Source organism: Sprattus sprattus (genome assembly GCF_963457725.1).
Source record: "Sprattus sprattus genome assembly, chromosome: 17".
In the NCBI taxonomy this organism is placed as follows: domain Eukaryota; kingdom Metazoa; phylum Chordata; class Actinopteri; order Clupeiformes; family Clupeidae; genus Sprattus; species Sprattus sprattus.
In genome coordinates, this window is record NC_137915.1 from 21,237,279 (window position 1) to 21,265,135 (window position 27,857).

General features: G+C 44.6%; 3 protein-coding genes across 3 annotated transcripts; 2 read left to right on the top strand and 1 right to left on the bottom strand.

Moving 5' to 3' along the window:
- Positions 1-1,863: 1,863 nt before the first annotated feature.
- Positions 1,864-7,536, bottom strand: mbtps2 (membrane-bound transcription factor peptidase, site 2). Its single transcript, XM_080855397.1, has 11 exons — positions 7,269-7,536; positions 6,835-6,983; positions 6,265-6,403; positions 5,484-5,587; positions 5,040-5,167; positions 4,759-4,877; positions 4,067-4,247; positions 3,678-3,805; positions 3,239-3,455; positions 2,785-2,860; positions 1,864-2,404 (listed from the first exon to the last, which is right to left on the bottom strand). The coding sequence occupies exons 1-11, from the start codon at positions 7,341-7,343 to the stop codon at positions 2,182-2,184; spliced, it is 1,539 nt and encodes a 512-aa protein (XP_080711523.1). The 5' UTR covers positions 7,344-7,536; the 3' UTR covers positions 1,864-2,181.
- A 2,939-nt stretch (positions 7,537-10,475) lies between these two features.
- Positions 10,476-18,345, top strand: smpx (small muscle protein X-linked). The gene is made up of 5 exons (XM_080855399.1): positions 10,476-10,526; positions 13,762-13,824; positions 16,052-16,138; positions 16,641-16,786; positions 17,635-18,345. The coding sequence occupies exons 2-4, from the start codon at positions 13,786-13,788 to the stop codon at positions 16,776-16,778; spliced, it is 264 nt and encodes an 87-aa protein (XP_080711525.1). The 5' UTR covers positions 10,476-10,526; positions 13,762-13,785; the 3' UTR covers positions 16,779-16,786; positions 17,635-18,345.
- Positions 18,346-24,562: 6,217 nt separating this feature from the next.
- klhl34 (kelch-like family member 34) lies at positions 24,563-26,341 on the top strand (the record flags this gene model as incomplete). The annotated part of the gene is made up of 1 exon (XM_080855396.1): positions 24,563-26,341. The coding sequence occupies one exon, from the start codon at positions 24,563-24,565 to the stop codon at positions 26,339-26,341; it is 1,779 nt and encodes a 592-aa protein (XP_080711522.1).
- Between the last annotated feature and the right edge of the window lie 1,516 nt (positions 26,342-27,857).

A 27,857-nucleotide genomic window follows, 5' to 3' on the forward strand; every position in this document is an offset into this window, starting at 1 on the left:
AATGAGTAACCTTTCTTACGTGTGTATATATAGCAGAGCGCCACGCCACACATGGATCAAAGCTAGGAGTTCCTGTAAGCAACCACCCACCTCGGGAGGGAACTTGAGAAAATAATTTGAAGGGGAGGAATTGAGGATTTCAGTTCCCTCCTTTTACCCATGGGCTGTCAGGGACGTCATCTGTGGTACATGACCTTAGGGTACCTTAGAGTACATTCGCCACTATCGGCAGTAATCACACGATACTGATCGCTTTAGCAAGCTTATATCCAAAAACAAGAGTGGTTTCTTCCAGCTTCTGAGAGCTGATTACTATTGCTCGTTACTGATGATGTAGTTTACTGGAATAATAATCTGGAAACAATTTCAGGAAACAAATCCTCAGAACATCCACTGGAAATATTTTGGCAAAAGGCTCACTAAGTCACACTAAATATAGCACCGTATGCAGTTTGAGGATAGTGTATCGTTTAACTTTACTCATAATACACACACACCAGTGCTGGATCTCACTAGACACGTGATGCTCCCTCACAGAGGCAAATGAAAACAACTTGTTCCCATCACTGCTATTAGAACCTCTCACCCCCACCCCCATTGGGACAGGCCAGAAGGAACACTCAGATACCATTAGCACCCTGACAGGCTCTGTGTTCCCACAGGACGGCACGTCAGAGCCATGCAGCACGGATGCTCAGTGCTCTGTGTTCCCACAGGACGTCACGTCAGGGCCATGCAGAGCGGATGCTCAGTGCTCGGGGGACGGCAAGTGGAAGATGAGGCCGAAGCTGAAATGGAAGTGTCACAGAGTCTTAATTCCCTTCCAAATGAGACCGAGTTTACTCATGTGTGAGCATGGCACGGATTGCAGAGCTTGGCCTTCTAAAATGACTGCATCTCTCACCGCTGATCGCGCTAACCAGCATACTGTTTCTGCTAGTGGAAGTAGTCTGTTCTGGTTGGATGTTGTGACTTTGACCGACAGATCTGGCACAAGCCTATAATAGGGATTTCAATGTTTTTTTATTTTATCAAGGCCAATCATAACAACTTCCAGATTCCACTGTAAGAGTGCCCTCTAGTGGTATGCAATAATAAGTTCAACCTATAAAAATAATAATAAGGCATATTTATCGCCAAAACATACAAATCACTTACATTAAATAAAAAGAATATTTTAGCATTTCAGTATTTAAGAGTCTCCAGTAGTCCTCCTAATCACACTCCTTCAAATACATTCTTTATTTACACAAAAGCAGGTTCTAAATTTGATGGGAAGTCTACAGAGGGTGTTATTTTTTAAAAACAATGATTTCAACGCATTTTTCCGGTGTGTCTCCCAACCAATCGGCTCTTACAACAGGCACGACTTCTCCTGAGGTTCAGCAAACCGTTTGAGGAATTAACATGAACCCCCTCCAGTGGATATAGGAAGTGAAAGTGGGATATAACCCCCCCAGACACACACATAGTTCATAAGAGTGGAAATAGGGACACTGGTGTACAAAGACAAACATTGCAACAAACTGGAATATATCCTCAGGTGGTGTGGTTTCAATGTGTGCATAGCAAGGACATCATGACATGTCATACACTCTGTGTTTATGCATGGGATATTATGTATGACTAAAACAACTTTAACAATGTCCTTGGTTGGTGGTGTCCCTTTGTGCTTTTTCAAACAGTAGCAGACGTTTTTTCAGACGTTTTTTTTGGGAACAAGGATGCACTCAATCTTCCTAAGGCCATCGCACCAGTTGTATGGGCAATCAATCCCATTAAAGAATCAGTCATCTTCAATGTCTGGCCATCTTCTGAGGGGGGGACCTTACACTACATCACAGTGTAACTGACTGTGTTGCTTTCTTATACAAGGGTAGAGGATAATGGGAATTGTAGTTTTTATATCCCCTTCAAGGGTCTCTGAGTCTGAGTTAATTACCACTTTGATCTGATTGTTCAGTCAGAAAGAGGGCTCTAAACTGATGATCAGAGAAGGATCCAACAATGTCCTCCTGCCCCATCTGTTTGTTTGTGTGTGTATGTGTGTTTGTGTGTTTGTGTGTTTGTGTGTTTGTGTGTCTGTCTGTCTGTCTGTCTGTCTGTCTGTCTGTCTGTCTGTCTGTCTGTCTGTCTGTCTGTCTGTCTGTCTTTGGGTGTGAGTGTGTCTATGTGTGTGTGCTATCGTGCCGTGACCATCCACAGTCCTAGCGCCACGTTGGATGCCAGCAGGGCACTGCCCCCCAGCAGGATGCAGAAGCCTAGCATCTCCCGGCTGCTTCTCTCCGGCAGGAGCGTGCCCAGCGAGGCCTCCAGGAAGGACGTCAGCATCCACTGGCCGTCCAGGGCAAAGCAGGGCACGGCGTTCACCACTGCCAGGGCTCCAGACAACGACACCAGGTATCTCAAAGCGGCTTGGGTCAAGGGTCATAGGGTGAGTTGAATAGTTTCGCTACACGTTACTCGATACACAATCCAAGCTACATGTTCATCTTCATGTTCCTTAATTAATGTGTGAGTTGACTGAAATTTCTTCACAAACTTATGGCATTAGCAGCTGGCATTGTGAACCCATTGTTATATTTATTGTTTATTTTTATGTTTATGAATATTGTGAATTGCACTAACTGCAAGAATATTATGCATTGTACTACTTCATGCAGGTATGACGCTCAAATTCTGTAAACAAGTTCATGTCGGAATTAATGTCTTTTTCATGGGCAAGTTGAAATATGTTACAATAAAGTACAAGTGAATGTTCTACAAATACATTTCAAAGGATACTTGCAAAAGGTCTCCAGCAACACTGGCAGGTCAAGGTGGAGGAAGCCGAGTCGAGGCACGAAGTTTGTAAGACTCACTAAAGGACAGGAGGAAATAAAGCAGAGAACTTAGTGTAGCCGTGGGAGATGATCCAAATGTGGGAGACACGGCGCAGATAACACAGCACTACTAAAACACTGTCATCCACAAACACAAGCAGTACTGATCTCGCTAATTCAACTGATTAATCCAAACCAGATAACAATCATCTGAAGACCTATATTATATCTGATTGCAGGTCAGATGCATTTGTGTACTAAACCCAAGGTTGGCCATGGCTATGGGGCCTACATGTTGGGTCGAGTACATCTAATAAACCACCATTAAGGAATGTACTCACAGGAACAGGAAGTGTAAAACTATGTAAAATGGAAAAGATGTTCTTAATCAACCCAGTCCACCAGGTGGGGCTCACCTGAGAACTGGAGGTGAGAGGGGTACCCGACGAAGAGCATGTCCTGGTGGGGAGGGTGGCGCACGCGGATCAGGCGTGTCTGGTTCTCTAGCGAGGGAACCATACACAGGCTGGGCCCTGCGCCATCCTGCTGCTTTGGCTGCGGCTGCTGGCAGTCCGCGTTGGTCCTGCAGGTGCGACTGGACTCCATGGTCTTCCGTGCAGGTAAACAGGCGTACTGCAGTGGAGTGGGGATGGGATGGGGGAAGAGTCAGGCTTACTTAGTGGATCATGATGGGTCTTCTTGCAGAGGAGAGATGATTGCCCTGTAGTACTGTGCTAGAGTAGTTCTACATGGCTGTTCCATATTATTAAGTCTGGCAAACACATTATTCAAGTCGAATTTGTGTGTGTGTGTGTGTGTGTGTGTGTGTGTGTGTATGTGTGTGTGTGTCTTAACCTCTGCGTCTGTATGTACTGTATGACCGTCTACCATCTTGCCCTCCTGGTTGTTGTGGTAAGAGAAGCAAAGGTCTGTCAGGCTGTTGTTGCTGCAGCATTCCATTGTCCCGTCCAGACGCTTGTAAGCTACAAAGCAGCAGAACAAGGAAGGGGAAGTGTTGCATGGGGTAGACAACAAACATGAAGATGTTTTACAGCTGGAAAGTTGTACCTTCAAAACACTACAGCAACACCAAAGCTCTACATGATCTGTCTCCAATCAGATGCATTTGCTGATATTAGAAATTGACAACACAATGATACAGAATTAATTTGCCCTTGCGCGTCCTGTGGATTGCACCTAAACAGGACCTCATGGCCCGTGAGTGCAGCCCCCAGGGCAGGTACCTCGTCCGGCGGCCCAGCTGATCTGCAGGTTTTTGGTTCCGGCGCAGTAGCCGGTCTGGGGCTGCTGGGAGAGCTGCCGGATGCACCAGTTCCAGTCCTCCACACCGTGCACCGCACAGTCCTCCAGACTGGTCACCAGGTTCCCCACAAACAGCCCCCGTGGCCCGCTACTGGGGGAGCCCTAGAGGGGTACCCAGAGAGAGAAGATGATTCTATGTACTTTTCTCTACAACAGTGTCCTTATTTATGTGTGCAGGCAGCATTTAATTTAAATTACCCACGTCGCACTGTGCATAATGATACAACTGATCATGCTAAGTAGGCAATTTGTGTCATCAACAACAAACCAACTGCTTGCTCCGGAACAATTCATTGTATGCTAACAAACATCACTGCCGGCCTTGCATTTATGTAACTTAGAATAAGTAGTGTTGTGTGCTAGTCCAAAGAGAATGCAGCTTCAAGCATCTACCCCATGTCTCTTAGATTCATAGTTTTTCTTTATGTAAACAGCATGACATGTTTCTCTTAATTACCTTGACATGTGGAGTAGGTCGAGCTATGTGTTATTAGAATCCATCAGTAAAAACACAACTCCTATCTCGCAAGGCTGTTGTAACCTTGATGGGCATGTTTATAAACACTATACAGCTGAAACTTCACCGGCCCCAGTGTAGAAGAATAACACTCACTTCCACAACCTCTGTGACTAAGGCCCCTGCCCCAGTATAGTACAACGGAAACAGCAGTAGAGGTAGGAGCAGCAGAAAGCACAGCGCAGCCACACACAGTACGAAGTTGTGCCATACTCCTACAGGGAAGGACACACACAAACATACACACACACACACAAAGTGCATTTAAGATCTCAAAGAATATCAACACAATCTTTTAAAATAACCAAGATGATGACTAGACACTAACACAGAACAACAAACAAACAAAAAACGGTGTGTGTGTGTGTGTCTCTCACCTGCACAGAATATGCGAAGCTGCTGAATAGGAGAGACGAGGTTCAGGTGTGTGGTGAAGAGATCCACGAAGGCCCCGGGGTACACTACAAACACAAAGATCCCAAAGCCATTCAACCGCACCTGTTCCCTGTAAGGAGGTAATGGGTCATCATGGGGTTATGCGCTGATGATTGTATGGTTATTTATTTATTTATTATTATGTACGGACTCTAAAATCTCGTATGTCTGGACATAGTGGTATGAGAACATTATTTTCAAACAAAAATACAAACACAATTAAACTCAGTTGACTGTACACATTTCAACTACAGATGTCTAAATGAGCACATTCTATGAGGCATATGCTCAATAGATGGATGACACAGATTTCTCGTAAGTTCCACTGGTTCATTCATATGTAAATGCTGCATGCTTCTTGTGTGCAGTTCTGATGGCGTGCTCACCTCAGTGCTGCCACCCCATGGCCAAACTCATGTATGACTCCACTGACCAAGATGGCACTGAAGAAGTAAGCCAGCTGACTCACAGGCAAGTTCACCCCGGGAACCTGGTCGTGACATCACGGCAAAAAGAAGACCAGTGGAAAAAGAAACATGAGAGAGAAGAAAAGGGAAACCCCACATTTGTTTCCCCACTACTAAAACCACCAGCTCTCCCACTTCCACTACATTTATTTCCTTTACAATCATTAGAGTCACCTCATCTTATCTCTCTTCCTGCATAGTCATGGTAGAGTGTTTCCCAATTGCTTATTATGCCATCAAAACACTAGCTTACTATTCACCTCAGCAAGTCGCATGTTGCTCTACAGGGCATTCATTGCTACTGTGCCAAAAACTCACACACCGGCATATTTATTGTAACATTTTTTCTGTTGTTTATAAATTGTATTTGTATTTTTTGTTGTATGTGTGTAGTGACCCTGGGACTTTTAAATACAATTATCATTATTATTATTTGTATTATTATTGTGGCAAAAGTACATCTCTAAGCACACTTCTGGTAACACTCCACATCACTATTACAACAGTATTGTGTACATAAGTGAAAGGCTATGGTGAAGTGTTATCATATTTAGTACATAGGTCGAGCCAGTGTGATGCAAAGATCATCACCATGTATTAATCAGGAATCAAGCTAATTAAATCCATAACGTTTGGAATATTATTCACACTAGGTTGGGATTTTTATTTTGGATGGTGGTCTTTAAACTCTGGCACTTACCACCACCTGCAGCACCTGCTCGTGAGAACCTTCCGGAGCTTCTGAGGTCATCTGCTTCAGGGTCTGGTGCAGCGTCCGTGAGAGCAAGATCACAGAGCCGAACATAGCCACCACCCCAAACACCATACCCATACTGAACCTGTAGACGAGACATAGGCACAAATGTATCAATCTCCTCATACTTTTTATTGATTAGAAATTGCTGTTGAATTTCTGATGCAAAATGTCTCATTTCAGAAAAACAGGTTTGAGATCCACAGGAAGCTAGGGCCTACTGCTTATCAAGTTCTGAGAACTCTCTTCTAGCTACCACAACGAACATTTAAGCAACCCAAATATCCACACACAGAATTGTGTTCATTTAAAGTCATACAGACTTTGACATCATACAGATCAGATCGGTCATACAGACAATATGACAGAGAGGAAGGTGGAATAGAGGGGCTAGCTTTTGTAGAAAAGACAAGCAGTGTCCTGATAATTACCATTAAGATGAGATAAGGGGCAAGAGGGAGATAAAAGATAAATGTAGATAAAAACCAAAGCTGAGATGTAAAAAATTGTACTGACCATACATGAAGGAAATGGGGGTTAAGACTAGCACATCTGGCGAACAGGCGGTTGAAGAGACCTGTTTGCCATCGTATGTGGAAAGGGGACAGAGTGAGTCCATTGGACGACAGCCAGGTCTCATATCTGTGCTTTACAGATGTAGACGTCTAGGAGAAAAAGTGTACAGTTTAAACTCACCGATATCATCGGCTAACTCAGTTTGACAATAAGACGCGTTGTCTACCAAACTAAGTTGGCTAAATCCTGCGTTTAACAGATGTTGGTTGATATGCTATTGACTTGCTTGTCAACGCAGATGTCACAATAAAACAGTGGCTGACAAACACATGCATCACCGAGATTTAGAGATGAGGTGCCTGTGAATTTCAGATTGTCAAAAAATAAAACATTTTAGAGAGATACTTCACGACATTAATTGTTCGAAAGCCTACCTTTATAAGAGTGTCAGTTAGGTAAATGGCACACCATCCTCCCATCACACATACTACAATCGGGATGGGTATCATTGCGACACGGTTCGCGCTACCCTTTCGGAATGGCTTGGGTTACAATAAATGAATGAAAGGACCGTAACATTTAGCAACAGGAAGGTAACATTAAGCAACAGTAACGTTGCATACACAAAAGCACATTCATACAGTATCCATTCAATGGCACAGGACCCCTGCTACAGTTGCAGGGCGAGTGAGGCAGGGTAAAGTGTTTTGCTGGCTATTGCTGGAGCTCGTTGTATACACGTGACGTCATTTCAATGCGCCAAACTGCAGCGACTTTCATTTAAACAACTGCTCCACGATCAGCTGTTTAACTCCAGTTCAGTGTCAACAATGATTCTTAGCTGATCTCTTGTCAGTTTTTGCAGGATAATCTACTATGATGCTCTACGCCATACTTCCAGGATGATAAAAAACACAACCCGGACGTAATCGCTGAGCCAGAATGCAAATGTTCCCCGACCTCTGTTTTTATGTTGGTAGCCTATTTTCATTTCATGAAAAAAATATTCTATAGATAGGCCTTATTATTAGATTAGATATTCAGATATTAGATACCTATATTCAAAATATCAATTACTGTATGACCAAGATTAACAATTCATTTAGGATGTAAAATTAAAATACAACATATTTATGTAGGCTATAAATGTTTTAATATTGGATTTGGATACACTTTTGCTGTGGTATGTTATATTTCCAACCACTAACACACTATTATTCAGGCCTATGCATCTGTTGAAAATATTAGGTTCCTGCACTGGATATTGATTGACCATCTCTTGATCAAAGGAGAAAAACATTACATAAGTGTTTGGTGATGAACCTTATTCAATACTTAAGCTCCTGAGTGCACAAAAATTAAATGTTATGACATAAAAGGTCAATGATCATGAATCATAAAGTCAACATTTACCTCAGGCAAATCTGCCATCATCAGAAATAAAACCTAACAATGCTCAGGAGCAACTTGCAGGAGTGTCTCTGAGATACAATCTGAAGAGTCATTTTCCATGCTGGCTAGACTGGAGACTGTTCTTCTGCAATGGAAGCTCAGTCACCCCGAGGGCTAGCTGATGTTTTACAAGATTCATTATCTGTGTGAAGGGTAGTTTTGATAAGCCGCAATTATGTCACTCTGTCACAGAGATGTAGCGATTAGAGGAGTGCCCCTTTGATTCAAAGAGAGAGGCCCCAGTCTGCTAAGCAGACCCATGTTACATAATGACAGTGCCTCCTTCTGACAGTAGGCATACCTCCGGAAGACGCCTGGGCCAGACCCATTCCAGTCAGTTGTTATTAGACAGACACCCTGGTCCTGGAGTGGATAGTGACCTGAAGCACTGTCACATACTTAATATTGTATTACATGAAAATTACTTTTGTTGTTTTAAATGAGCATGCAGTAATGCATTTGTGAGACAAATAGCTTAGTTACATGTCATGTGGGTGGGCGGGTGTAGTGGCACACTTAAGCCATTGATTGGCAGCCAAATGAGGAAGTGAGCTGTCTTCCTTTGGAAAGCATTGCAAAGAGGTGGGAATTTGCATAGCCATGCTACCTGGATGCTTGGTCATGTATCTGGTGCTGGGACAGTTGATGTCCTCTTGTCGAAAGCAAAGGTTGCCTGCCATTGGGGATACCAAGAGCCTTCAGGAAGCCAACATACACAGCCAGTTTATTTGGAAGAGGTGAGTGGCAGAACATCTCAGTGTGTCATAGGGCAGCCAAAGTTTCTTTCTCAATATTTGCAATTTCCTTGGCAGGAGTTCTCTTCAAGTTTGTCTTTAGAATTCATTAACTTTATCTGAATGAATGTGGTGTGTTCTGGCAGTGTTGTTGCGGAATCCACTAGACTAAACCATTGGATAACACCTGAGAGACTGTACTGGTGATATGTGATGCGGTTTCCTAGTGATAGCATGCCCTGCTTACTGTATATTACATAGTGAGGCTGGCACTGTCATCTGACCATATCAGCCTAGTTAAGAGTTCTGAAAACATCAAAACTGGCAGAATCGTTTCCACAAGGGATGGGGTTGTCATGTCAAACGGCAGACCAATCAGGAGGCTCCCTGAGTCCTGCCTGCCGGGGCATAAATTAGGTCAGGATCTTAATAAGGAATCACACTGCGATTCCTTCACAGGAGGAACTGAAAGAGGAGGAGAGGACCTGACAGAGACCAGGCAGGGCGTGGTTCGCCCCTGAGCCTTACAAGCAGTTCTGAGGAGGTAAGGACCTTGAGACACGGTGCACCTTGCTAAGTTGTTGTGTGCGACAGGTTTCACTGTCCCCTTTAGATGGGGATAGAGTGTAGGTGTGTGTGCTGCTCGGGCTCCTCATTCTACAGGCACCAGGCGAAACCAGGCCAGGGGGGCGCTACTACTTACTCTGTCATCTTCTATCTTTTTGCGTTGCATTTTAGCACAGCATTGCGTAGCACTTTCACATGTCTTACAGGAGGTAAAGATATATGAAGTCAAAGTGGTATGAACTCAAAGCTTATGTTTATGTTGTACCCATGCATGAGGTATTCGGTGATGCTTTGTTCTCCAGGTCCTATGGTGAAGATAGATATGCCAGTGCAGAGAAGATGTTGTTCATGTTATTGTGTTTGGACTGGTTACAGATGAATAGATACATGTTCTAAAAGTTTGGTGTTATTTTTTGAATGAGTCAGCTGAATGAGGTTTTACTTACAGCAAATTTGTGTATAGGCTATGTATGTGTGTGAGTTCAGTATGTGTATAGGCTATGTATTTGTGTGATCTCAGGATGCCTGTGTGACATGTGAATGAGGTATTTGGTGTGTGTGTGTGTGTGTGTGTGTGTGTGTGTGTGTGTGTGTGAGAGAGAGAGAGATAGAGAGAGAGAGAGAGAGAGAGTGTGTATCTTAAGTGTCTGTGGTTGATGTGGAGGGAAAGCAGGTCCTCTCTGTGCATCACACTGCTATTTATAGTGAGAACAAATCCCAGATATGGGAGGAATCCCTCAGCCATTCTGTGGGGTGGTGAGAGGGGACAGAGAGAACAAGAGGGAAAGAGAGAGAGAGTTCACAGACCAGTGGAGTAGTACCACACTGGTCTAGTCCGGTCAGGTCCAAAGAGAGAGAGACAGAGGGGTGTAAAGGCAGCTAGAGACTTCAGCACCTGTCCTGTCTTATCAAGAGAAGCTCTGTGTTCCACTACATCAGGTAAGTGACACAGATGTGTCTGTGTGTGCGTGTGTGTGTGTGTGTGTGTGCGTGTGCGTGTGCGTGTGAGTGCATATATACTCTATGTGTAATATGTGTCTGTATATACACATGCTTGTGCGTGTGAGTCAGTGTGGATGGTGAGTGCTCAGTTCAACTTAAGAGGATGTGTATAACTGTGGCTATTACTCTCAGTGTGTAATGTCAAATCAGCATGTTTAGGTATAATCCGTTCTGACTACCCAATCAGAAATAGTGTATCTTTGAGGTATGTTCCCTAATGTTATGCATTTGCCTTTGACTTGGCTTAGTGCAGAAAAGCTAGTATATATAATATGTCTAAAATGTTAGACACTTTGAAACTAATACCATCGCTCAACTGAGATGACTTACTGGGACCCCGAAATCTTATAGTAGGAGTTTGGCCTGCAAAGTTCAATGATGGGTGAGGAGGGAAAAGAGTTTGTCATCATTAGTATAAAGGTACTTTAGAGATGTTTACATGTTTCTTATGATACTATCTTAACATAATTTAAAGTATAATATTTTGTTGACTGATGTTGGTGACTGGGGTCTCATAAAGCCAAGGTGTGATATCCTCTCTGTCAGTGAAAATAACCAGACTATCATTGTCTTTATAGCCCTGACAAATATATATATCAGAAGTCCTGATCAGGGTTGAGGTTTATCACTGGGTGACTAAGTAACCATTGGAAAAAGGGAGCCTGCAGCTGTCTTGCTGATTACAAACTTTCAGCGGCTTGGAGTAGTGGGCTCATGTCCAGTGATCTGAATTGACATGTCATTCTGAATTGTGAATTGCACACAACACACAATAACAGACCGAGCCACAAGGAACCTACCCAGTGCAGCCACGCAGGAGGGTCTGCTTTACATAATGTGCACTGATGGTGTCACTGTTCATGAACTTGCCATTAGGCACGCTGGCACACCACACACAGGTGTCATTGTGACAAACCAGTTTGGGTCCCTTTGATGAGTACACCTTTTAGCATGAGATTTGCATCCTATATTTAAGGTAGCGGTGTGGGTGTGGGTGTGGGTGTGGACGTGGTTGTGGTTGTGTGTGGGGTGCTGAATATTTGGGTGGAAGGCAGGAGGAGAGAGTGGGTGGGTGTTGGAATACTGTAAGAGATGTCAGAGTGGTCAAGCGGGTCAATCATAGGCATGTCCAGGCATGAGTTTACATCCTTGTGAGTGTGTTTGTAGTTGAGTGTTGCATCCATTGGTGAGTCTGTATATCCACATGTATATCCACATGTATATCCACATGTGCACATATTCATATACCGTGTGTGTGTGTGAGTTAGTGTGTGAAAGCATGTGTAATCCATTGTGTGAGCTGCAGCTTTAGTATGTTCTAAGTGTGGATGTTTGAAAAGATGTTTGGGTGTCCATCAGTGAGTGGAGGACAGCTGGAACAGTCCATAGGAGTAAATATAACCCTCAGCTCTTGGGATCTGCTCTTCACTTTATCCACTAAAGCCCCGCTGTTGATACTGTAAACAGCCAACCCTAGCGACAGTAGCTATGGCCCTTGAAAGAGTCTGCCACCAATATCCCTCTCCAGTCCAACCCGTCTCTCTCCCATCTACGCTGCATAACCACTCACTACAGATAAAGATCAAAATCAAACAAACAATCAAAGATTTAAACAAGAATAAGATGGAAACAAAGAATGTAAAGTCTAAAGGGATAAACACGCTAAAAGTAAACAACAAGGTTCAGTAAAGATCTGAAAGATACTGACAGCACTTACACAGAATTGTAGAAGATAAACAAATACGTCCAGTAGAAAAGAATAGAGAGTGTAAAGATATGCCACCCAGGCTTTAGTGATAAATATCTTATGTAATGAGTGTGAGCTCATTTGTGTGAATTTGGCTGTGTCATGTGCTGTGATGCAGCCACAGGTCAGGGAGGCCAAGGTGACTTTGAAAAGTCCAAGTGATTCACATCAGCGGCTGGCAGCAGCAGGAGAATACTGACTCACCGACAACAAAGTCTGAGCAGGATGCTCTACTTATGCAATTAACACTATTCAAAAACATGCTGGGATATTTGTTATGAAAATACCTGCTGTCGAATGCCTTACCAGTACTGGAAAAACTGGACGATGTCAGGTCATCACAGAGAAAGCATACAAACAATGAGAGAAAGAGAAAGAGGTGTTCAAAATAAATAGAACCGAAATGATCCGTGTCCATGGATATTTTGCTTGTGAAATTCAAAGTGCCTAATTTTGCGGAACTATTCCCGAACTATTCCCCTGTATATTTGATGCCTATCACACACTTACACAGCCTATTCTACCGTGACTAGAGCTGGAAAGTCACTCTGAAACAGACCTGACAGGTTTCCACACAGTTTCATAGTGACCCTGTAATCGAGAGAGAGAATTCAACATGGTTCTCTCCCCATCACTTATAAAGAGGCTTGCACACTGTAAAGCTTTTTATTTTTATTCATCCCTGCACTAAACCTGAAAGTGTTCATTCATACTATTTTATTAAGCCTTATATATTTGCATATAATTAATAAAACCTTTGTGGACAAGAATACCATACATATCTTTGTGGTATACTACTAGCAACAGTTGAACTACCGTGTCTGTCTGTCTGAGTGTGTGTGTGTGTGTGTGTGTGTGTGTGTGTGTGTGTGTGTGTGTGTGTGTGTGTGTGTGTGTGTGTGTGTGTGTGTGTGTGTGTGTGTGTGTGTGTGTGTGTGTGTGTTCACGTGCCAGTACTAGTGTTTGTGTGTGTGGAGAGGAAGACAAAGAATGAGATAAAAGGGGGAGAGAGGCAGATATAGTGAGAGGATAAGAGAGGGGTAGAGAGCAACAGAGAGGACGAAAGGGGGAGAAACAATGAGATAGAAAGAGAGAGAAACAATGAGATAGAAAGAGAAAAATGAAAGAGAGTGAGAGAGAGTGCAAGAGAGAGAGAGATATGGTTCTCACTCTCTCAAGCCCCATGAATGATTCAGGTGAGAGGGTTACAACCTGCCCCTTACAGCAGGAGTCGCTAAGCAACCGAAAGACTATACTCTGCTCCTGAAAGCCACAGAGGGACAATGGCCCAACTTTTCACTCACACACACACACACACACACACTTGCAACTACCCCCCCCCCCCCCCCTCGCACACACACACACGCACACACATCCATCTGGCTGTTCAATGCTCCAAGTGCCTTTCCTGTGTGTTTGCTGCAGGATTCTGGACTTTTCTGTGAAAAAATGTCCAAGCAGACATCATCCAACGTTAAAGCCTTGCAGGTGAGTGTGTGGTTGTTTTTCATGTCCTCCTTCTTACCTCTTTATGCAGTCGCATCTGTTCATTTACACCAGGACGAGAATACTATCTGTTTGTTTATTTATTCAGATCATGCCAGAGATTAAGACTGTTCAACATAAACTTGTTTATTCAGAAAAGCAAGTTATTTTAACACTGAATACTATCTGTAAAAAACACACATTTTAAATGCACACGGCATTACAGTAGTGTTTCACAATTCACGTCAGGCTCTTCAATGTACAGTACATAACACACTCACAGAATGCTGCTGTCATTTCCAGTGCTTCACTTTCCTCAGGGGATCCTCCCCATAGCAAAACGTTTCGATAAATGTAATGTGTATAAAAATAGGCCTTTGAACGTCTCAGTTGAGCTTGGGTAGGTTATTGCCAGTCACCTGCTCATGTTATTGAGGGGAGGTGAAGGTAAAGGGACAATTAAATATACGGTGGTCAGGGGTCGGGGGGAGGGGGATTGTGCAGAACTGTTGGTAGAAGCAGCACAAGCAAGTGTGTGATCAGAGAATATACCAGTTCACCATAGTGCAGCAGAAACGTATACAATTAGCTCACGTACAAACACCTGACACGCAGCCAAAAATAGACACTTTTTACCCTCTCTCAGTAGTAGTATAAACTCTCCATATATAAGTATTTATAGAAAAAAAAATACAACACCGCCGTGGGACAGGGATTATAGACATATTTTGAATATGGATCCATTAAAGAGAGCACAGGGTTGTACAAAAAGAGAGAGAGAGAGAGAGAGAGAGAGGGAAGGGTAGGAAGACTGTGCATGCACACCAGATAAGGAACACATTGTCATGAGAGTGGAGGGTATTAAAAACCCTTTGCTGTGGAGATCCGGCTGCTCTTATGGATTTAAACCTGCAGCTGCTTCAGACAGATACCAGACCAGACTAGAGAGAGGGAGGGAGGGAGAGAGAAAGAGAGAGAGAGGGAGAGGGAGAGGTAGAGGGGGGGCTGGAGGCGAGATACTGATAAACAGGAATTCAGAAGAATAGACAGTCACTTTAAGAGAGGCTGAGAGAATTATAAAACAGGTTCTTGAGAGAGAAACAAAAAAAGAAAAAGGAGAGGGGGATAATGGGAGAAGAAACCGAGAATGCAAGATGTAAATATTTCAAGCAATATACACTTGTTACACTAAAAAGATACTGGTTTAAAGTTACATAACTGAAGATGCAATAGGTAGCAGCAGCAGCAGCAGCCAATTCCTTAATGGCTTTATCTACAGCTCTTCTCCAGTTAAGACAATATTTACTGTTGCAGATGCCTCCTCAATGGGTGTATTAAGACCCACATACTCCCCTGTAATCGTTGTGTGATTACCAATTTGCGGAGCTGGAATAACACAGAGATGTCTATCAGAGCATTATTTGAGTGGCCAACCTCCTGATTTTCATACTGATACAATCCGAACTGGCTATGACAGAGAAGCTGTTGTCATTAGTGGGGAGTGCCTGGAGAGGTGAGTTTTATGGGCATGTGTTGCGTTTGTCTCCACTGCATTGGTCCATCAGAGAGTGGCTGTGGAAGTGGAAACATATTTTTTGTGCATTGTGTTTTAGGCCATTGTGATGATCAGCATCACCTGGACTCAGTGAAAATACGTGGTAGAATGTGTAACAGAACTTCAGAAAGAAACCAGGTTTCCCAAACAGTATAAACCAGTATATCTTGGATGTCACCCAAGGAGATGAACTGAAACATAAATGTACTTAATAAGTTAATGATTTAGTTTTTTTTACCCTATCATGTGAATTGTGGATTACCAGACTCTTGTTTGGATTTACATCATCCCAGGCTTTGGTTCTGAGTAATTGGGGACCATGTACTGGAACCCACAAAGGTTGTTTGACTTGTCTTAAAAGTCCCACATGGAAAACCATTTTCACCCAGAACCATTTAGAGGCAACTTTGGGTATCAGTATCATGGCATTTTTTTTTTTACTGGTGAACCATTGGAAGGTACTTCATTTAGAGATGGTTCTGTGTGAAAGCTGTCATTTCATAAAGAACTCTTAAAGAAGGCTATTTTTGTGGGTGTGAATGAAGGGAGGACGCTTTCAGACGCTGACATGCTCAGATCCCACAGATGTCCTTCATTCATGTGGTGTGTATCTAGGAGTGAGGCAGTGTCGGTCAGTGTGGGCTTTTCATTGGCTCCTCTCCTTGTCTGTTTAAGGCCAACCTCAATATCCCGATGGGCGGTCTGCGTCCGGGGGCGGGCCATCCTATGAAGAGGAGAGAGGACACAGCAGAGCCAGAGGAGGTTAGACAAATGTACACACACACACACACACACACACACACACACACATAGACAATAAAGTAAACATCTCTTCTCCCGTTTATACAAGACACCATATTTACTCCAAACACTGGCACCTTTTGAACCACAGTTTAAAAAGAAACACACACACACATACATAGACACACATTTTCTGTGCCATTCAGTGCATGTACAGACATGCATACTCTCAAACATCAGTCTTTCACTCAACCTCAGAAACAGACACACACACTCACACACACACACACACACACACACACACATGTGACATGTGATGGCAGATAGACAGGAGTGATACGATGATGAATTGATAATTGATGACACACATGATACACATGATGACACACATGTCACATGTCTCCCTCTCTCTCTAGTCTGGTCTGGTAATGATAATTGACGTGTGTGTGTGTGTGTGTGTGTGTGTGTGTGTGTGTGTGTGTGTGTGTGTGTGTGTGTGTGTGTGTGTGATTTGTTGATGAAGTTGCCCCCTCAGGTGTCCCAGAACAGTCCTGAGGAGAAGAAGCCTCTGCCGGGTGCGGTCAAACTCCCTGGCCCCGCTGTCAACCTCTCAGAGATCCAGAACGTCAAAAGTGAACTCAGATATGTCACTAAGGACTAGACACACGGGTCAGTCACATATCCTCATCAACACACACACACACACACACACACACACACACACACACACACACACACACACACACACACACTCACACAAACACACAATAATACATCTTGCACACATAGTGAAGAACACATTCAGATAGGTCACAAGACTAGATGCTAGGGTCAGAACATATGACTCTCTCTTTCCCACTAATACACACATAAAGAAAGAAAGACGTATAAAAATAGAAAAATTGTTGTTGAAGGAACCTTAAGAGCTTGTCCTTGTTGTAGTATCATATATGACCACATAGTGTCAGTGTTGCAATTAAAGTGTATAAAAAGTGTGGTTAGGTATTTACCTGCATCTGCAAGAGTGTGTGTGTGTGTTTGTGTGTAGCATGTGAAGGGGTATGAGAGTGAATCAGGTTCTATTTATACAGTAGTGACAGGGTTGGGCACTGAGCGTCCGTCTGTGGTGTGACTGGCCAAACCAACCATCCACACAGACACCCACACAAACACACACACACACACACAGTCTGTGACCCCGTCAGTCCATCTGGACTGAAAGAGTGGCATCACGAACACAGCTTTCAGATGCCACCTCACCAGTGAGATACAGTCAAATATATGTTTGTGTGTGTGTGTGTTTGTGTGTCTGTGTTTGTGTGTGTGTGAATCAGCTAAGAGTGAGAACGTGTAAAAGGCAGGAGTGGTTGCCAGATCGGAGAACAATGCCTTGTCCTCCTCCAGCATGGACCTGAGTTTGTTATAAAAGTCATGTGGTCATACACTGCGTCACTCACAAATGTCTCAAAGTCAGCTCTCTGTCTTTCTCCCTCTCTATTTCATGTTGTGTTATCCAGATCACCCCCTGCTCCCCTGCTCTGAAGAAACAAATGGACTCAGCTACTCTCTTGGACCCAGACCCAGACAGCCCCTTCCTGCTCAGCTACTGTATATCCCTAGTTCAAACACAAATAAAACAAAAACTACAAATGGACAGTAGTGACTTGGCAGAACATTTGACGATAGCAACGAAGGTCTTCAGAAGAGATATCACAGGGGAGTCCAGAAAATGTCCCTGTGTCAACCTGTGTGAGAAAAAAAAAACTGCAACCCAACATGTGAACATCAACAGGACTGCGGTAGACATCCAATGCTGATAAGGAAGGGGAGTGAGTAGCGAGCAGATCCTTCACTCTAAAAGACTGACTGGGGGGTGGGGGGTGGTTGAGGAGCAAGCTGTTGCTAGCACGCACACACACACACACACACACACACACACACACACATACACATACACACACACACACACAACCATGTGTGTCTCTCTGTTACAAACATGGTCTCTGTTTCAACATATTTTTCTTGGCTTTCTGTTACGCCTTTGCAATCTGTTGTTCCTGAATGCCACACATTGGCCTTGTGGGAAATGTACCTTTAAAAGTGCTGTATTTTGTTGTGCTCGCGTATGTGAAGATCATGTATTAGGGCTGTCAGTTACTGAAGTGCTGTGTTCGTGTTTGTTTGCGTTTCTTTGACGACTGACTATACTGTATTCACTCTGATAATCTACTGTATTTGTATTCTAAAGATGACACTATTGTAGTCAACAAACTCACCTTCGATGAATGTGACTCAGAAAAACAGATGGACATTTTTTTGTGTTTCCTTTATTTATTTTCCAGTTGCTTTATACTGCATTCCACATGATTTCTGTTTAGTCCATTTAGTTTCAGATTCTGTTCTGTGAAGCCTTGGATCGTCACAGCAAAATAGCCACCAGTATGCTAAATTATGATTGATCATTCACACTGACAGGAGTTTAAAACGTCATAGTAAAGTCTTGAAAAAAAGGAAAACTAAATAAATGGACACTGTCCCAGATATATATGGTTCTTGAAAAAAGAGCTTTACACAACTGAAGTGCTGCCCTTAATGGTCTAGAACTGTTATTCAAAAATACTTTTTAAACAGACAGGATTGAACAACAGGTGAAAGTGTCCTTATCTGAAATAAAGTAATCTCTATGATTAGACACACAGAGACACCCCCAGACTGCAGTGGCCTGCATTTATTCTGAGATTCACTAGAGCCTGTAAAGTTGACTAAAGATGGTAGCCAAGGAAGCAGTCTTGGATGGCAGTTTTGTTGCTGGAGTTTAAAAAGGGTAAAGAGGGCCGCTTTGGCAGTGCAAGTGCGGAGACTAAACATGGCGCCAGTGGTATCAGCGAGCATCAGAAGCCAGCTGTCTCAGTCAAGCATACTTTGCTTGGGAGTAGTTTTTAAAATCTGCCCGTCATAGCCTGGGCGTAGAGGCGAGTTGTCCCTTTCTCCTCTATTGAGTGTGATGTCTGGGGCTGCCAAGGATTACGGGGGCATTTGGAATAACCCACAATGCACTTAGAGAGCAGCTGCCCCAGCTAATCAGCTAATCCCTTCTTTTATCTTCCACATCCCACAATATACCACTACCACACCAGGAATATTAGCTAAGCTCCATTTTACAACTGTTTTCACCATCTATCCCAACTCTGACAGTGCGGTTTCACTGATTTACAGCAGCTATTCTACTTCCCACTTAGTTTGGAGCCTCTGATACATATGCTGAGAGAGAACACTGACACAGTGGGGAGACCAGGGGACCATTGGTATTCTAGTGTGTTACTATTCAGTCTGCTGTTTTTATAGGAAGAAAAGAGAAACACATGGGATAGAGGAATGGAACATGCAATTGAAATGACCCTTTGAGAGCTCCTTTACAAAGAAAATACAATTACAAAGCACAACTGCTATCCTGACTGTGTCACAGTGCTGACAATACTACCATAATTGGGATGGGTAGTGCAATGTGTTAGTGATAATAACAGCCCCCCTACTCTAATTCCAATTATTCTTTGTGCTTGTGCACAGTACAGGGGGAAGGGGAGAGGAAAGGGAGTCAGGCTAACGTGCTGAGCTCCACAACATAATTGCATTGTCAAGAAGGAGAGAACATTTTAAAAAATAAGGGCTAAGGGCGAAAAGCAGTGTTAACATCAGTGAGGCTGTCCAACCTCCAAGAGTTGAAAGGCATGAAAACTCTCTGAAAGCTCTCTGTTTATACTTGACAGGTGGGTAACATTAGTTTAACTGTTTCACAGACAAATACATAAGTATTGTTTTGTCCCATGGGCTACTGTTTGTGATAGCTAGTCCCAACTGGTAAGCTTGCAAGTACCAGTATCACAATTTGTGTCTCAGGTAAGCTTAAATTACTTTACCACGGACATTCATATTACTTTTTTAATTTGCCAATGTATGCTTTTGTTGTGATGTTAGCTATAGTAGCAGGAGAGTTGTGAATATCGCTGTCTGGCTATGGAAACCATCTCATCCTCTCTGCATGTTAACCTCATTGCAGCAACTGTAGCAACAGTTTGCTAACCCACAACCTAGCTTACATTACTTGCCATGTGGTTGTTTGCTTTACATTATTGAATTTGTCTGTGCGACATTTGAGAAGGGTTTTTATGGCCACGAATACTTGAAAACACAAGTTTGCTAGCACTTGCAGTGTAGGATTATTTGGCTTGAGGCATAATTCGAAATGCTATGCTAGGTAATGTTACTGTAGTCACTGTAGTTTTGTAGAAACTATTTTGAACAACTAACTCTTGCTGGTTTTTACTCTGCTGTGTTTTTGATGCTGTGTTTGTGTGCTTGCCTGTTGTTTGTTCTATATTAGGATGTTTATTTAGCTTCAACTATGAAAAAGAGACGTCCACCTCCATTCCACCTGAGGCTAGAACGTTAGACCAAAGACCGTGAGATTGGTTGCAACGTGAACTAAAGAACGAGGTATGTGGAATGCTTTTTCAACACAATAATCCACCAAATTACAAAAAAAAGCTTTTTGCTAATAAAGTCGTCAAGGTGGTCTGGAAAGTCGCCAGATATAACGACAAAGTCGCTAAGTTGGCAACACTGTCCGCCATGTTTCTGTTTTGGTCAGCTAGACCATTTGTTAGTAACATTGCCTTGGCACGTCCAAGAATTTGAGTGGTGGAGCTTCTGAAGGAGCATTGAAGGAAGGTGAGTATTTGTTTGAATTGTTCAAATAACAATCTTTCTCCACAATTGCTGACACCCCCTTTAATTACTTCCTGCAACCTTAAAAGGTCAGCACTGAGTTCAGCTACACTTTTGCACAACTTCAACTTGTCACAGTGTGGCACAGCAAACGTGCATAAAACACGCCACGTCTGCTGTCGGATATATTTTGCCCAGACCAGACCAGTCTTTTGAATCCCACCCAAGAGGCCATAGAGGTCTCTCAGCCCTGATCCTAGCCTCCGTGTCACCTGTCAGGCCATTCTAAACCCAAACACACTGTAGCTGCTATATATAGCAGAGCATCCATCTCAGGTCAGACCGCATATCATGGGGGACAAACAGGATCACTAACAGTTCGTAGCTCTCAACTCTTGTGCTCTTAGACTTCTGAGCAAATTCAGCTGTTGTAAATATACTGCATACAGTAAACTTTGATCAATAGAAAACATTGATCAACATTATATCTGTGATCAACATAATATCACTAAGAAGTTCTGGTCTAAAACTTGTAATGCATGCAAACACCCTTGGCCGGTGGCACTGATACAAGCTTGTTTGTATGCTAAATGGTGTCATAAGGTGAGATAGTTGGCAAGTTGAAAGCTTTTCCTAATTTTTGATGGGTTGCCGTCCCATACCACAGAACTACATAGTGCTTGGCCTGCACAGCTAGTGAGAATGACAGGTATGTGTATCTGTCCTTCACATCACCATATACCATCAATTGAAAGAGGATACCAAAACTAGTTGCACATAAACCCATACCTCAAAATGTAGCACAAAATGTAGGACAATTGCTGCATAGTGTTGCTTTAAAGTATTTATGTGTAGATGTAGAGAAGGGACATAGTTTAAAATGGCTCTTAATGATCTGTTCTTCAATACAAGGAGGTTTATTATTAATTAATTAATTATGTGCTTCTGCACGTATAACCTAAATATCACTCTGATGCACACTGCCCTCTCTTCTAATAACCAGGGCAAACAAGACACCCCAGCCGATAAATACACACTCAGGTCAACCGCTGACAAGTGTGTGTAAGAGGTAATGATCCAGTTTATTTCAGCATCCAGTGTGAGGTTACCAGGTAGGTTGCATACCATACACAGCCACATGCTTGCATAAAATAAGTGGCAGACAGCTCATCACACAACGCTGAGAGTTGCAACAAAACAACCATGAAGAACTTGGGACACAGGCTTTTTATAGAAGCGCATAAAAGATTTGATCTCAGCCCCGCCTGTGTCTGAGTGTGGGTCTGTGAGTCTGAGTGTGTGTGTTTTCATGGATGTTGCCAAATACCAATCTGCCTAAAACACCCCACTCTTTTAAACCATGGCAACCTTTAGAAGTCCCTGCCCCTAAAAACCCTTTGACCTGGAAGTGATATGGCGAGGAACATCTTAGACACCACTCCCAAAGATGCCTCATAAGGAAGATGACATGATAGTAAGATGGCACCAGTGGTTTGCTGCCAAAGGGCATTAACAGCATAGGCATGCAAACATTCCCTGACACAGTCACACACACACGCATGGCATCACTCTCTCGCTCTCTCTTTCTGTCTGTTGTTGATCTCTGTGGGAGACTACTGTCACCAGACAGTACCAGGATGTATTGTTCTGCTAATACTATGGCCTCAGTGCCGGCTTAAATGGGCCATGTGAGCTCATTCTGCTCTGTGTGTGTGCTTGTGTGTGTGTGTGTGTGTGTGCATGTGTGTGTGTGTGTGTGTGTGTGTGTGTCTGTTTGTGTCATCCAACAGGAGCCTAGGATCAGAGGATGCTCACCCAGGGGGTGACCAGGAACACATGGGTGAGGATGTCAGCAGAGATTTTTCATAACTACAGAGACACACACAAACACCCACACACTCACACACACACACACACACACACACACACACACCCACACACACACACATCCACATACTCTGTACATGCACATGTACTATGCCAAAAACTATTGCACACACACACACACGCACACACACACACACACACACACACACACACACACACACACACACACACACACACACATAAAACACACACGCACACACACACACACACACACACACATAAAGCACACACACACACACACACACACACACACACACACTGCAGCCACAGCTCTGAGCCAGAAGCTATTCATGAAGGATGATGAGAGTGTCTAGTGCGGTCTGTGTGTGCGTGTGTGTATGCACTCCTCTCTGGGTCACAGACCAGCAGCTATTAATCAAGCACCCCTCTCTTCTTCTGCAGTCCAACAACAACAAACCTACTCTCCTCTTTCTGCTCTGTCACTCTGTATACATCTCTCTCTCTCTCTCTCTCTCTCTCTCTCTCTCTCTCTCTCTCTGTCTGCCCTTTTGCTGTGTTCCTCTTGAAGCTCCATGACCCACACATTCTCAGATTATTAAGACAATATTTTTCTTATCACACTTGCTGCCATGCCTGAGTTGCTGCTGTGTCTCATTCTGTCCGTTGATAACTTTTATCTCCTTATCTGACTTTCCATGTTCTTTCTCTTTCTCAGCCTCCCTATTCTCTCGCTCATTATCTCCCCCTCTCTCTCTCCCTCTGTGTGTGTGTGTGTGTGTGTGTGTGTACACGTGTGTGTATGATGGAGCACTTGTTTCTATTTTAGTCTGTGTGGTGCTGAAGAGTGAGATATGGTGGCGGGTGTCATGGGACTTGATGACTGGCATCATCAGTGTTGTGGTAACCAGCCTATTTACTAAGTCTAGCTACTGTGTTTGCCTATGAGAATACACTGAGCACTAAACAGCAGACCCATCTGTAGGCTGCATGAAAAGGGCAGCGTGGAGAGGTGATGAGTTGGAGTAAGGAAACCAAGACTTCTCTCTTGTACTTTTGTCTTACTCCCACTTGTGTCCTTACTCTCTCTCTCTCTCTTTCTTTGTCTCTATCTCTCTCCTCCTCCTACAGTAGCTCTCACTGCTGCTCAGTGCATCTTTTAATTGTCTAACTTTTGTTTTCGTAACCTTTTTTCTTTCTCACAGCCATATTTCATACCATTCTGCTCCAGCACCAAACCCCATTTATTTTTCTTTCTTTTCTTTTCAAAAGTTACTTCTCTTACTCACTCACCTTTTATAATAACCTCACTAATGAATTACTCTGTCTTTCCTAACTCTTTCTTTCCTGTTGATAATGAGGGGGAGTGGTATGCCCGGCGCGGGGTAAACAGAGGGGCATGTGTTAGAGCTGCCAGGCGGCTTGGTATTGTGGCGATGGTCAGGGGTGTGGGTGGGGGTGGGTGGTGTTGTCTGGTTGACCCTCCTCTCAGCTCACAGCCAGCATGTCAGATGTCTCTTACAGTCCAGGGCTCAACATCGCAAGCGACACAGCTGCACCAAAGAAGATAGAGGGGAAGAGAGAAAACCAGAGAGGAGAGTTCCTCGCTTTAAAGACTATCTTAATTTTGCTTTTGCCTGCTGCAGAGAAGACAACGTGCAAAAACTATTTCTAACCCCTTCTTACCTGCTTTCCCTCTCTTTATTTATCACCTCTCAGCTCCTTTTTCAAGGTAGTGTAACCGTTTCTCTCGTTTGCTAGCTAGCTCACTCTTACTTTCCCTAGCTCATTCTCTTATCCTTTTCCCCCTTCTGCCTTGTATTCCCTCTCTTTCAGTTACATACCCCTCTTCCCCTTCTCCCTTTCTCCATTTCCATGACCGCAGTGATGAGTTATTTTCTGGTGCTCAGTAAATACCACGGCGACAGCGTCCTCTCTCAGTACCAGCGTCTACGCAACGACCGCCGCATGTGCGACATCGTCCTGGAGTCGTGCGGCGTGGAGTTCCCTGCCCACCGCACCCTCCTGGCCTGTGCGAGTGACTACTTCTGGGCCCTCCTCAAGGAGCACACCTGTGAATTTGGGGCCCTAGGGCCCCTAAGCCTGCCTGCTCTGACGCCCACCGGCCTGGAGAGGGTGCTGGACTTCATATACACCTCCTGGATCTGCCTATCCCCCTCCACCTTGGAGGAGACCCTGGAGGCCGCCTGCTACCTGCAGGTCACCCACGCCGTGGAGCTTTGTGGTCGCTACATCAGCGACAACCTCACCCTGGAGAACTGCTGCTTCTTCGCTAATGTGGCGTCCCGCTATGGGCTCTCCGAGGCTCTCAAGGAGGCCAATGCTTACATAGCCAGGCATATGTGGGAGCTGATGGGGAAGGGAAGGGACTGCATTGGGCTGATGGAGCTCAATGTGGGGTCGCTGCAGGAGGCCCTGGGTACCGAGGACCTGCCTGGCGTGAAGGAATCCGGCCTGCTGAAGCTGGCGCTGGACTGGCTGGATCACAACAAGCTCCCGGCGGTGCACAGTAACCTGCTTCTGAGCCATGTGCGCTTCGCCCTGGTGTCCCCGCAGGAGCTCAGGCAGCTGAGCGTCACCTGGGCAGCCCTCAGGACGCCCTTCATACACAGCCTGGTGCAGAAGGCCCTGCAGTACCACACCGAGGGGCCGCTCCAGCCCCTTCTGCAGAACGAGCACACGCGCATTAGAGATACTTCCGGTCAGGTCCTGCTGGTGGGGGGAGGTGCAGAGGCCGACCGGCCGCAGCGCCTGATGCAGAGCTTCGACCCTGACAGCAGGAAGTTCCGTCCGCTGGCGGCCCAGCTGCCCAGCAGGCTGCAGCACCACTGCATCTGCGTGGTCGGGGGGTTCCTGTTTGTGCTGGGCGGTGAGGAGGTGGAGGCGGATGGCGAGAGCGAGAAGACGGCCGTGATGACTGTCAGCGAGCGGGTGTGGCGGTACGACCCACGCTTCCAGCATTGGGAGGAGGCCGAGCCCATGATCCAGCGCAGGGCAAAGTTCTCCTGCTGCGTGGTAGAGGGCGTCATCTACGCCATCGGGGGCAGGGCAGATCCAGGGGAGCCGCCGCTCTCCACAGTGGAGAAGTACAACCTGCGTGCCGGCTGCTGGAGGAAGAGCATCACACTCCCACACGCCGTACACGGGCACGCCTGCACCACGCTCGGCAACATTGTCTATATCTCTGGCGGTATCCACGGCCAAGCGGTTGAGAGCAGCAAGGATGTGCTCCACCTGGACACATTCAAGAGCGAGGCCTGGGAGAAACGCGCTGCCATGTCCATCGCCCGCTTCGGCCATCAGATGGCGGCAGTGGGCGAGCAAATCTACTCCTTCCTGGGGATGTACGAGCAGTTCTGCGACATTGAGCGCTACGACCCTTCGCTGGACCAGTGGACACGCCTGAGGCCGCTGATCAACGACCGCTTCTGCTATGGGCTGGCGGCCACCGCCGACGGCCGCGTGCTGCTATTTGGGGGAAGGAAGTGGCACGATGGACAGGAAGTGGTCATGTCCAACGTTATGGAGTACGACACTGTGGGCGACACGTGGAGGGAGCTGTGCCGAATGCCAGGCCCCCTTTGTGGGACACAGTGCGTTCAGCTACCCATCCTCCACACTGAAGAAACGTAGAGGTGGGGGTCCAACTTACAGGAACCCTTCATGCCCAGCTACCACCCACCCACCCCCAAGAAAATAATATACATAAACCCAATCATCAGAAAAGGCCTTTTGACAAGTGACAATTAGTGCAAATGCCTTCGTAACAGTGGCAGTACTCTTCTCCTATTCGTCACAGTGCAAAAGTCTGCATTAGACAGAAAGAGAAATTAAAGAGAGAAATGAACAGCGTCTAAGCCAACAGAGATTAAGAGAGAAGAGAGGAGGCTTTTACAAAGCGTAGCGATCTGCAAGAGAGATAAAGGGAAGTAGACTTGCAGTAAAGCTCTCGAGAGCTGGATAGTAACGGAAGTTCGAGAATGAGAGCACTGAGGTAGGGAGAGGTGAGAATGGAAATGTCAGCCAATGTCAACTCGGGTGGGAATTAAACTATGTGTCTCGTTGCTGTTACAATGCGAAACCTGCAGCCAGGCAAAGGGCAGCTCAGGGAGCTTACAGAGAGGAGTAAACAGGTGTGTTGAGTTGTAGTTTGCGAGTACGGAAACCAGCATTCACACACAGAGATTAAAACATACTTTTTGAGCAAAACTGCAATGAGAGTAGAACTCACTGACTGCATGGAAAACACTGAATCTTCCGCATGAAAAAAACCCTCTAAAGTGAGATCTATTATGAGATAAATGTGATCTTCCTTTAAGAGTTCAAAATGAAATGTGGATTTCAGGGGTCTAAAATAAGTCAAGAGAAAAGCTTTTGGTATTTGAATGACCATATGTATCATGCACATCACATATGTTCATATTAGCATGAAGTTTCCATCCATCGCACGTTTCACCATAGATAGACAGTTCAGATGCTTGAATGTGAGTGGGAAACACATGAAAATAGATGCATGACTCATAGAGGCTTATGGAGCTGTCCTGATGGCTGTGGCAAACTGCTAAAGGTCACCGTGCTGAGGTAGAACTCTCCACAGAGAACCAGAGATCAGAAACGGTGGAACTGATTAGTGCGCTAGATGAATAAATGCATGAATAGACTGCGTGTAAAGTATGACCTGTGAAAAGTGTTTGCTGGTGTGTTAAGGCTGCAGTGAACTGTTTTGTCTATTTTCAACTACCCACAATAATTTTGAAGAGAGGGATGTCAGAGACCCAACAAAGTGAAAGCTCAAAACAATGAAAGTCGAGAAAGAGGGAAAAGTACTACAAAGTAAAGTGGTCATATGGCTGAACTGGTAAAGGTCATATGGCTGAACTGGTAGGGGTCACGGGTTCAAATCCCAGGGAGGCAGCACCAGGGTGGAAATAATATCCACCTTCTGAATGTCACTTTGGATAAACATGCCTGCTGAATGACTAACATAAACGCAGCAACCGCCTGGGGAAACAGGAGAGAGAGAGATTGGAAGAAAGAGAGGAGAGAGTCTAAAGATAAAGAAAGAAATGGACAAGAGTAAGACAGAGGGTAAAGGAGAAAAATAAAGAGCTAGAGAGAGAGAGAGACCAAGCCCAGAGAGGCAGGCGGT